General features: G+C 50.3%; 1 protein-coding gene across 4 annotated transcripts in view; it reads left to right on the top strand.

Annotated features, from left to right (window-relative positions):
• The window catches only part of DLG3 (discs large MAGUK scaffold protein 3), a 171,881-nt gene that overhangs the window by 24,287 nt on the left and 135,414 nt on the right, over nt 1-12,180 (top strand). For all 4 annotated transcript variants that reach the window (XM_034782715.1, XM_034782714.1, XM_034782713.1 and 1 more), the window contains exon 4: nt 3,713-3,871. In XM_034782715.1, coding sequence (XP_034638606.1) covers nt 3,713-3,871 — 159 coding nt within the window. The remainder of the gene's footprint in view (nt 1-3,712; nt 3,872-12,180) is intronic.

Genomic DNA, 12,180 nt, shown 5'->3' with positions numbered 1-12,180 from the left:
TAGAGAACTTTGGAGCTGAAAGAAGTGATGTCCCTTTAAATGAAATTCACTTGAGAGATAGAAAAGGATAGATAGCAATGCAAAGAAACCTGTAGTGGACACAGGAATGCTTTGACTCTCTGAGGGGTATTTTCTAGAGAGCGTTTCTCAGCCTTTTCAGGTTGGCAACCCCTTATTTTAAATCAAAAATTTCTGTAGCCCCTCTATTTTCTCTGTAAGTAAGGGTAGAACATGTATCAATGCTAAGTCTAAATCATTGATTTGTGTATGTGTTTCAAGAGACTGACAGAGAATATATAATCTTGAAACATAAGGGTGTGCAAAATTTTCCCTGCTTTAGTTTGTAAAAAAGTCAATGCCTCACACACAGGGGCGGCTCTATGTTTTTTGCCACCCCAAGCACAGCAGGCAGGCGGCTTTCGGTGGCGCGCCTGCGGGCGGTCCACTGGTCAAGCGGATTCGGCGGCATGCCTGTGGGAGGTCCGCCGGTGCCGTGCCATCGGTATCCCCGCCGTCGAATTGCTGCCGAAGCCATGGGACGGCGGACCTCCCGCAGGCACGCCGCCGAAAGCTGCCTTCCTGCCGCCCTCACAGCAACTGGCAGGCCGCCCCCCCGCGGATTGCCACCCCAGGCATGCGCTTGCTGCGCTCGTGCCTGGAGCCGCCCCTGCTCACACACTCACCCTTCCCACCTGCCTTTAGTGACATCTGTTAGGGTCGGGACTAAAACAGCGAAGCATGGATTTTTTGGTTTGAGAGCTGAACTGAAAAATCGGGAAAAAAAAAATGTGGTTCGGTTCAAACCAAAACTGAAGTTTGTTGGGCATTTTTTCACCAAAACAAACCTCTCCCTCTGCCACAAAAATATTTTGGGTAAAAAATTTTCAGGTGTGTTTCACCTGTTTTTTTTAAATTAACTAAATTTTAAAATGAAACACTGTTTTGAAACAAAAAGTTGACAAATTTCATTCTGAAATCATGAAATGATTTTCAGTTTTTTTTAATCTGAAATTATTTGCTGAATTCTACCTGAAGTTATGAATAATTTTGATGCCCTGAAAAATGCATTTTTCAGCAAATTTGCCATTTGCTGACAATTTTTTGCCCAGGTCTAGTTGTGACCCTGTGATTGAGAAACGCTGCACCAGAGAACCTTTAGATCTTAATAGCTTTACACTTGGTCAGCAGCTGGACTGTGTGGGGTACAGCAGCTGGGAATGAGCCAATGCACCTAGCTCTGAGGAGGAGCTCTGATAATCAGTAAAGGCAGGTGGAAACAAATGGGAAACCCAAACCAGGCCCTGTTTACAATAGCATCTTAGCTGGCAGTGAGCGCTTGCTCCAGTGATAAGACCACAAGACCTGTTACACCCCTGGGCCCCACTGAGTTGGCCTTCCTCAGATAGGCAGGATTTTAAACATTCTCGGTGGAGTGTTCAAAGGGAAGGGACAGCTGCATGTACTTTCTTTAATTAGTTGTTGTACGAGTAGCAGAGTAGCAGGGCTGGGGAATGGGATAGCAGAGATCTCTGGGCCTCCCCAGCCCTGAATTCTCTCCCATCCTGCTCTGCTTCCCATTTTTCAAAAGCTTAAAATCTCTCCTGCAATTCATGCTTTGTGTCCTCAAACATATGTTTGCTTTACGTTCAGGGCCAGCTCCAGGCACCAGCGCAGCATGCTGGTGCTTGGGGCGGCCCATGGAAGGGGGCGGCACATCCGGCTCTTTGGCGGCGGGTCCCTCAGTCCCTCTCGTAGGGAAGGACCGGCCGCCGAATTGCCGCCGAAAAACTGAGCGGTGCGGTAGAGCGGCCGCCAAAGTGCCGCCGATTGCAGCTTTTTTTTTTTTCCTCTTCACAACTTGAGGCAGGCCCTGTTTACATTTGAAGTATTCCTAGTATTAAAGAGTTAAGTGCTGGCAAACAGACCCAAACCATGACTCCTGCCCAGCCTAGCAGAGAGTAGGGGGATTTCCTGTAGCCCCGCCCTCTTCCCCCTGAGGAGCGCCCCCTTTTCATGGAGCCTGTGACCACTGTTCTGCATTGAAGATTCTGGTAGAGAGTAAAGAGTTAATCCTTGCTACAGTCTGAATCTCACCAGGGTGGATTATGACCTCCCAAGGGACCTTCCCGCCCTGCATTTCCGAGTCTATAAATGCACGAGACCGTTCATCTGTCCTTGAGGAGAGTTAATTTTTAACCTGTTCAAAACGTGGCCACCAGGGGGCAGAAAAGGCGCCTTCCTCTTCAGCAGAGCTTGGAGGCCAGACCGTGTGTTTTCCGGGGAGCGAGATGCTGTGGTGCCAGCAGGCTGGTCAGCTTGCCCTGTTATATGGCCCCGAGCTGGAACAATGTGTCGGAAGCCAGTTCCCCGTGTCCTTTCCTTTGGGAAGGAGGAAGGCTGGCCTTTTGGCTACAGTTACTGTGTATGCGTACAGCACCTGTCACAGTGGGGCCGTAGAATCCAAGTCACAGAGAGCAGTGATCCCTCCCCGAAGAGCTGTGCTCTGCTGTGCCAGTCAGGAGCCCCAGCTGTCCCCCCAGACTGGCTAGGTTTGTGTGTGGGAGGGTGGCGCAGCCAGTCAGAGCTGCTTTCCCTCACTTGATAGTAGGCACATTCACTTCGCTCCTGCCTGCAGGCTCCTGCGTCACTCGTTCCTCCACCCAGGGAGCATGGGTCTCTCATGCTGGTGGAGACAGGCTGAGTCTCCCGTCATCCTTTTCCCAAGTGCAACAGCCTGTCCTCGTGTGAGCTGTGCTTCCTGGCCCCCCTCCATGCCTTCCTGTTCCCCATCTCTCTGGCTTGCAGAGGCAGCTATGCTGAGCACATGACCTGCACAGCAAACACAGGAGTGGCCGTAGCCACCTGAGTTTATCAAGGGAGTCCTGGGGTTTTGGCTCAGTGGTGAGGTGTGTGGAAGAGATACTGAGCGAGTCCTTAGCGACCTGAGTGTGTCACTGAACTCAGTGGAGAAAAGTCCAGGTTTCAGGGGCCTATGGCACAATCTCTGGCACTTGCTTGGATGGGCAATTTCTCCCTTTCTGTGCTGATGAGACTCTGCCTAACACCAGTTCCCTAAGTTCAGGATAGCAGTAACCTGGGTATTTGTGTATTGGCAGCGGGCAGAACCTCAGGGATCCCTGTGCAGCGTCTCTCACTGAGAACTCTTAGTCCCGGGCTGCTGGCACTGGCCTGTCAGCGTCGGGGGGACGGGTCTTTAGCAATGCAGTGGCGTCAGAAGAAAGTGTCTGAAACTGAACAGTGCCAAAGCCACAGGTTTCTAGTCTGGTGAGCGGCATAGAATTGCATTCTCTCAGCCAGAGGGGTACACTGGTTTGTGGTGCACTACTCAACCGTCCAGCAGGGGGCAATAGTGCACAGACATGATCCAGCCAGCCCTGGCACTGGGAACAGAAGGGAGCCTAGGCAGGATTCTCTTACATGCCTGCACCGGACCGTGATATTCTCACCAGCAGCATGGGCACAACCACGGGGGGGGGGGGGGGGTGTCCCCGTCTAGGAACCTCACCCTCAGCATGGCTGTGGGATCAATGCACCCCACCCTGGTTCCTCTCTATCGGCTCACTTCCATCGGCAGGGCTCCCTCAGCCGAGAGAGATGCGTTTTATCCCTCCCGGCTTGTCTGATGTCCCTCTCCTGTGTTTTCCTTCGCTTCCATTGGCTCTGTCCCACCCCCCTCGGTGTTCAATTGCAGGACGCGCCTCTGGATACCGAGCAGAGACCGGCTCAAGGGGCCCAGGGACGCAGCGTGCTGGGGCAGCAGCCACAGCTGGTGAGAGTGACTGTGAGCAGCCTGGAGTCGCCAGCCAGTGTTTGCAGCCTGGTGGTTCGTGCCCACAGCACCCTACCCAAGGTGAGTCTCCAGGCTGGATCTGGCCTTTGATGCTCAGGGCTTCACAGGGACTTTTCATTGGTGTAACTGGGTGTGGGCGCGAGGCCTTTAACCAGGTAGAGTTAAAGCAGCAAAACAAAAAGTGTAGACACGCTCTAAGAAAAGGGGGAGCCTGGACTGCAGTGTAAAGCCCCTTTCAGCTGGTTTAGGACTGCACCAGACACAGCAGAGCCACAATGCAGGAGTGTGTAGAAATCCTGTTCCAATTCTCTGCTTCCCAGGGCTGCAGCCAGATCCCATTCCAAACAGACATAAAAACCCAGTTCTGGTTCTTCTCTTCCTGGTCTCCGGTGCTGGATAGTTTGTCTGGTCTCATGTGCTGCTTCCCTTCCCCTCCTGGCTGCGATGCTTGTCACTGGATCAGCACATCTGGTTCTCGTATGCAGTCTTGTGGGCACAAGGGGTAGAATGACATAATGGCGAAGGGCATGAGAGGGTGCTGGCTCCCCACGTCTTCTTTTCCTGTTGAATTGATGTTTACAGACTCTCACCACAAAACGATGCTGACTCCAGAATTTTACTGGGAAAACTAAGACTGCTGTTTCACTCGTGCGATTCAGCCGAGCCTGAGTCCATCCCAGGGTCCCTACGGACTCCAGCTCTCGAAGGCAACTTCCTGGGAGTCTGCCCAAGAGCTGGGAGTGTGAGTTCAGTGCTGCTTTAGTGTCTCCATAGCAAATTGTGTGTAAGGGCTGGGAAGGCACTGCCATTCTTGATCTCTTTTCAAACGAATTAGCCTCCGGACTGAGAGCGATTCTTTGGCAAAGTTCGGTACATTTCCATATGGGTGTTTTGGAGGCATCTGGGAATGGGGAGGAGCAGGTATAAGAAATGTAGCAGATGCTTTTCTTGTGCCTGGGTAACACCAAAAACCAGGTTGTTTTAAAAACTCCAGCCTTATCATGGTGTCAGTCCTCTGGGACATAGAGAAATATGAAGTAGAAATAAAGAAGCTGAAAATCCTTCCCCACACATACACGGTATTCCCGTTTTCCACTGAACTTTAAAAACAGTGAAGTCCAGAGTTTGGGTCACCAGGTGTTTGACTCTTGCATCTTTCATAGCTGTGCACACTCCTAGGTTTCACATTGCACACTGAGTAAATGGTTTGGTTTGGTTTCCTCAGTCGCTGGAATATATAACATGATGGCTGAGAATGTAACCTAGTTTTAGGCATTACTAAGAGAAAACATGTGATGCCTTTTTTCCCATGGGTTAGAGTGAGTGAGGTGAGTAGAGCCGGTCCAAAACGTGGAGAAACAAAATGCAGCCTAGCAACCCAAGCAGCCAGTCTGCACATGTGCATTGGCTGTTGGCTGCTGTTTCACCTCATGTTGCACTGCTGTAACTGTACTGGTTTCAAACCAGTATTATAGTTAAACCTGTGTGTAGACAAGTCTCTAGATTCATGTATCTGCCTTCACAAGTTTATTGTAGTATTGTAGTCATGTTGGTCGCAGGACATTAGAGAGACAAGGTGGATGAGGATGATGGATCTTTTACTGGACCAACTTCTGTTGGTGAGTGAGGCACATTTTTGAGATCTGAAGAACTCTATGGAAGCTCAAAAGCTTGTCTCTTTCACAAAAACAAGTTGGTCCAATGAAAGATATTACCTCACTCACCTTGTCTTTCTTCAAAAGTTCACAGCCGGTAAACTGAGGATGTATCTTTCCAAGTCCATTTCTGCGGGCAGCTTGTTACCTCATAATCTACAGTGTGATCTCCTGGCATCTGGTTACCTCCTGAGTGGTTGCTTTATAAACATCTAGGCATGTAGGTAGGTCACAGAAGACTGAGAGAGTCAATATGTAGATCCGAGGAAGGAACAGAGGGTAATGAGTCCATTACAAATGGGAACAGAAATCCAGTTCAGGTTCTGCTCCTTCCAGAGATTTTACTCTCAGTTCACTCTATGTGGACACAGAATCTGCATCAGTTTTCTCTTCTTGTAGCCTTCACTATAGGCAGATCCAATCAAAGCAAAGGAAAACATGCAGTTGTCATCCACTGAACCATGAATCTCCTGGTCTCTGTAATTTAGGTTAATCAAGTCCAAAGAGGATGGTAGAGATCTTCAGAGGGACCCATCCAAGCTAGGTGAATGGGTAACCCTATGGCAGATGGAGTTCGTTGTCGATAAATACAAAGTAATGCACATTGGAGGGAAATTTTAAAACTATTCTTACACCTTACAGGCAGCTAAGTTAACTGTATCCACTAAGGAAAGGGACCTCGGCATCACTGTAGACAGCTCAGTGAAGATCTCTGCTCAGTGTGGAGCGGTGGTCAAAGAAAGCAAACAAGACGTCAAGATGCCTAGGGAATAATATGGAAAATATTATAATGCCTTTATATCCATCAATAGTACGGCCTCACCTAGAACACAGTGGGCAGTACTGGTCACCCCCTCTCAAAAGGATTTTGCCAAATTAGAGGAGAATTCAGAGCAGGAAGACAAGAATGACGAGGAGCCTAGAAAAGCTCTTGTGTGAGAAGAGATTGAAAAGACTGGGATTGTTTATTTAGAAGGGAGACAGATAAGAGGGGACATGATAAAAGTATCTGAAATGACTGGTCCGGAGAGGATAGACTGGGCGCTTCTGATCTCCCTGTCTCATAAGAAAAGAACAAGGGAACATTCAGTGAAATTTAAGGTGGCAAATTCAAAACAAATCAAAGGGAATACTTTTTCACACAACATGTAATTAAACTGTGGAACTCATTGTCACAGGATGTCATTGAGGCCAAGAATTTAACAAGATTCAGAAGGGATTGGACATTTATATGGATCTCCAGAATAGCCAGAATTGTTGTTGTTAATACTAACACATTTTGGAAGAGCTGTTAAACTTCATGGTTCCGGGTATAAACCAGTCTCTAATTGTAAGGGATTAGGAGATGTAATGTGGGAGTCAGATCATCTTGTATCTGTTATTGTGGGTTTCTTGCATCTGTGTCTGAAGCATCTGGTGCTGGTCACTGTCAGACAAGATACGGGACTAGATGGATCCTGGGTGAGACCCAAAATGGCTATTATTATGTTCTCTCCACTGGGGTTGAAAATTGTTTGGGTGCCAGCATAGGCAGCACCAAACTGTCTCCAATATCTACTACAAAACAGTAGCTAGACCCCTGGGGAGTGAGAGGGAATAAGGGGAACTATATCTGTCATTTCTTGTCAACAGCTGGTGTGTCCTAGGAGTCTTCTGTGTATGACTAGTGTACAATCTGTCAGCAAACCATGCTGTCTGGGATTCTCACATGGACTGTGCTTGCAAGTGTCAGTCTGGTTTATACTTTATTGTGGGGGAGCCCAAACCAGGCCTTTCATGGGTACTTCAGTGGGAGAGGTAATGCCCATGCCCTTGGGCGGTGGAGGCATGGGGTTAGCCCTGGAGTAGAATGCTGGCCGGGGGCACCGGGATGGGGGGAGGAGGAAGGGATCTGGTGCTAGGCTGGAAGTCCAGCACAGGAATATGGCCTTTCTATTTGTAAAGTACCACAAGTCCCTCTGGAGCCTGAGCAATAACAGGATTTCTCCTGCTGGAAACGTCGGAGAGTCTCCGTTCTGGCTCAGTCAGTGTTTGTGGCTGAAGTTGCAGTGTGAGGAGCGGAGGAGGTCCTGGCAGTGCTGTAGAGTTGTTTTCCACTCCCCATGCAGCCTGGATTTTCTGATCCCCTCTTTTTGAATCCCCCATTTTACATCCTGTCAGCCACTGTTCTATTCTGGTTCCTCTGGTCCCTTCCCAACAGTTCTGTGTCACTTCCCCTTCCGAGCCTGTCTGCTATGAATGATCCAGTGTAATCCCTGCAGATGTCTCATTAATAGCACACCTCAGGCAGCGGATGAGGATGCTGGCGAAGGAGCCTGCACAGAGGAGAGCAGTAGCTCTCCCTGGATCTTCTCCTGGCAATTGACTGATTCACGCTCGTTTTCCATCAGTTTAAACTATCAATTAGACAAAGAAATCTTTGGGGGGCAAAGTCCTGCCAGCCTGCTGACTGACGAGGAATCCGTTAGCGAGTCAGGAGGGACCAGGAGTCTGATCTCACGCATTGCACAAGCTGGAGAATTTCATTAAGTGATTCCTGCATCACGCTCATAACTGCTGGCTGAGCTAGAGCAGATCTTTCAAACGAGGCAGTGATCCTCATTTCAATACTTCAATCCACCCCTCCCTCGGGAAGTTGGTCCAATGGTTAATTACCTCACTGTTAAAAACGTGCTCCAGCCATTAGATCTTGTTCCGCCTTTGGTGGTGCGATTAAAGAGCCCTCCGAGATCTTCTCCCCACGTCGATATTTATAGACTGACCAAGCCCTTTCTTAGCTCTTTCTCTGTTAAACGAAATGGACTGCGCTTCTTTAGACTCTCACTCCAAGGCAGGTTTTCCAGCCCTGAATCCTTTCTTGTCGTTTTTTTCAGACCTTTCCAGTTTTTCAACATCATTTTGACATGTAGACACCAGAGCTAGGCACAGTATGCACTAATGGCCTCACTAATGCCATCTGCAGTGGTAATACCACCTCCCCGCTGGTACGCAGTATTTCCTTCTTATACATCCGAGGCTCACAGTAGCTCTCATTGCAATGGGGGCTCATGTTCCGTTCATTACCCACTATGCCCCAAGCCCTTATCAGAGTCACTGCTTTCCAGGCTAGCCGGCGGTCCCTTCTCAGTAGAAGAGAGCCATGTGATGGGCCAGGGCGTTGGATTGGGACTGGTGTGTAATATAGGAATCTGCTTTTGATTGCCAGTCCTGGAGTCTGAAGCCCTGAATTTATTCCCCCAGGACATTTGCCACAGGCAGTACAGGCTTTCCACGTGCCCAGCCCCTCACCAGTATTCCTCACTCCTACTCCAGGGGAGATGGAATTCAGTCTGCCTGGGGCTACCGATACAGGGCCAAGCTCTGATGTGGAACATCTTGTTCCACCTGGAAGAAGAGATCTACCAGCTCACTGCATGCAGGAGCCCCTTGCTGGATAGTAAAAAACAAACCAACCCTTTGGTGGCTGCAGACTGTAGCTGAATGTGAAGCAGGGACCTAGAGGTGAAAATCTCCATCTGCTTTGGGCTCGTTCTGGATGATTCTTGCATTCCCAGTGCCTGAGCCACATGGCCGCCTCCTCTACTGCAGAGGTGGAAGGGACAGGGAGCAAGGGAAACTGCTCCTGTTAGTAAGAGTGAAGAGGAGTGATGACTCACTCCAGCTGGATCTCAGTCTGTGGAGGGACTGGGCAGCAGGAGGATGAGGGAGTGAAATTCACCCTGGGGGAGAGAGCTGGTTGTGAGACTTGCTGGAGCTGGAGATGCTGAGAGCTGCTTCATCAGCAATTGGGGATCCCAGACCTCAGGATCTCCTGCTGCCTTTCACAGAAGCCCACTGAGAGTGGGGAGGAGGAAGTCAGAGCTAGATGGTTGGTTCGCTCTGTCCTAAAATGAGGGGCCCACTGAAAGAGCCGCTGCGGCTTCTGAAGGGGGGGTTGCTGGGGCCTAGCAGGGTTTATATCTGCATCCACCTGAGGGAGCAGCATGCCCCACGAGAGCAGAGGGCAGTGTCATGAAGAGGATGCCACAGTTCCTGGGAGTGACCTGGGTCCCGGAGCAGAGGTGACGGCGGGCGAGACACCACCAGAAGAGGGCGCAGAGCTAATTCCCAAGACAGCCAGTAGGAGGCGCCGCAGTGGTGAGTCTCCTCGGTTTACAGGAATAAGGGATGGTGGGATAAACATTTGTATCCTGGTGTAAGCACATGCACACGGGGGGCTTACTCCTGTAAGCATATTGGCTCCCCAGGCTCCATTCCTACTCATGACCATTTTTGCTCTGATTTGGGCCTGCACTGATGTTTCATCCCTTCCTAAAAGCTGCTCTTTTCCCCCCTCCCGTCCAGGGAGCAGAGTGCAGGCAGCTGTGGAGATAAAATTAAACAGGAACAATAACGCTGATGAGCAGACACGCGGCATCACCAGGCAAACGGTGCTCTCCCCCAGCCATACATCTCTGTTTCCCATGTGACTCTGAACCGACTCAGACCTCATCTCTGTGGGCCTGCCACTGTGGTCCATCCCCTCCCACAGTCCTCTGCTCTGAGCACACGGTCAGGAGGTGTTGGCTCCAGCCCTTCCAGCCAGTTTGATGTCCTAGATCTGTGCTGCTACCACTCTAGGACTGTCCTTAGTGAGCAACGGCCCGTCTTAACAAGAGGGGCACAGAGAGACTATTTCAGAGAGCACATTTCCTGAGTGCTCTGAAATTGTCAGCCTGCCCAGTTTGGGTTGGGCAGCTGTAACATCTGCTGATTCTATATGCATCCTATAAATAGGAAACCTCCGAGTGTGGAGATCCTGCCTTATTGACAGTATGTGGGCGAGCAAGGGCATTGCTGAATGCAAAGCACAGACCTGGGAGTTACGCAGTAGCTTGCTCTGGGCCCAGCAGGGGTAATGGCAGGAGCAGTTTTCCCTGTGTCAGCAGAGCTGAGGGCAAACTGTCCCCCTTTCAGAACGGGCCAGTATTTTATCAGGTGCAAAACCGTGGGGAAATTGCTGTAAAAGCAAACGTGTACTAAGAAATGAGCACAGTGTTTGTAACTGCATATCCTCTCGGCTCCCTGGGAGCAGGCACTGGCTGTGGTGTATTGCGGCGTTCAGCACAGTGCACATGGCTGTGTGAGAGGGAGGCCTGATGGCCTCATAAATTAGGGAAAACCCCTTCTCCTAATCAGGGACCTGCCTTGACGTGTCTCTTCCCCTCCCTTGCACTTAGGTACTGACTGGCACTAGGGACAGATACACTAACGCTCCTCCTGAGGTGTCTTTAAATAGAAAACAGCCGCAAGTAAAGCAAAGCAAGGTGTGCAGCTCCGCTGGTTGTGAGAGGCCGTGGGGACTAGCAGCACGTGTAACCTCTTGGCTTTAGTTCATTGGTCCAGTGTCCCGCGTCCACCCTCAGGCCGCCTAGTCCAGGTGTGCTGCCGGGGCAGTGCATTCAACCCCTAGGAGCCTGGAGCTTCTCACTGTGCAGCCAGCCTCTCTCATCCCCCCCTGCTCAGAGCCACGGGGCTCAGTCCCAGAGCTGAAAATAGGAACCTGCAGGGCACTGAAAGGGGATTTAAAGCAAGAAGCTGGGTTGTGTGGCAGTGCTGGTGACTCCTTGTCTTTATTGCCTCTTGTATTTGAGCGATTTGCCCCACGCTCTGATTTCTCTGCACTCAAACCGTTAGCGGTCCCACCTGAAGCTTGCTCCTGGGCAGGAGTGGGTGCAAGCCACATGGCTGTAGGCTCTTGTTGCCACATACTCCCACGATCAAACAACTGGGTGTGTTTGGGGGGCTCCGGTCTGGCCTGCAAACAGTTAGATGTTCTGACCTGTCGTGCTCTACAGAAAGGGCTGTTGTATAACCAACATCCATCATGCCGCTCTGAATATGTAACTCATGCGAGGTGATGGGAGGGAGGGAATAGAAATCCCCATTTTTCTGGCCCTCCAGAACAAAACGGAGAAGGAATTAGCAGGTGAACATGAAGCAGCTGCTTACTAACCAAACAAGGGCCCAGGGTCCCTGCTTCTGAGATTTTAATACCTATCAATAAAGTCGTTTGCTACAGAAATGGCCTGATACACGGGAAAGTCCAGTCAGGCTGCTGGCAAAGGATACAAGCCCCACAATGCATCACCGCATGGCTGTGTTGCATGTGCTCTGCTGTTCGTGCATTTCCCCGCTGAGTGAGATGCGTAGCCTTGTCAAAGGATGGCTCCTGCCGTTGGCCAGGCTGAAGCTGTCATTACAGAATGAACTTCCTGCTGCCTTATTTGGAGGCTGTCAGCTGATCAGTGCCAGCACCAGCCTTGTGACATCAAAGAACCTAGGAATTGCTAATAATAAAGAGGTGAGCAGAGAGGCACCCGGAGCACCAGAGGGAGAGTAAGTCCTCCCTGTTCCCCCGTGTTTATTTTTAGAAATGCCGAGCAGCTATTGCCCATGGCTGAGTAGGAAGAGAAGGAAAGCAGTGACCCACTGCCCAGGGGCCGGGATAGCAGCTCTTGCTGGGGTCAATCAGTTCCAGCCGCTGGAATTTAGAAGCTCATCAGCAGTTTGTGCTTTTCAGTAGCGAGCACAAGCTCAGAAGCCAGAACCATTGGGGTTCCAGTAAATATTGTGTCTTTGCTGCAAGTCTGGATTATTCCAACGGCTTCATATCACAATTGCAACAGGCTTGGTGTCTAATCTGCCTTGTCCAGAGGCTGCTGCTGTTCGAGG

The sequence above is a fragment of the Trachemys scripta genome, chromosome 9 (assembly GCF_013100865.1).
Source record: "Trachemys scripta elegans isolate TJP31775 chromosome 9, CAS_Tse_1.0, whole genome shotgun sequence".
Classification (NCBI taxonomy): domain Eukaryota; kingdom Metazoa; phylum Chordata; order Testudines; family Emydidae; genus Trachemys; species Trachemys scripta.
The sequence above is the reverse complement of the archived record's forward strand: the minus strand, read 5'-3'. Positions and strand labels throughout refer to the sequence as shown.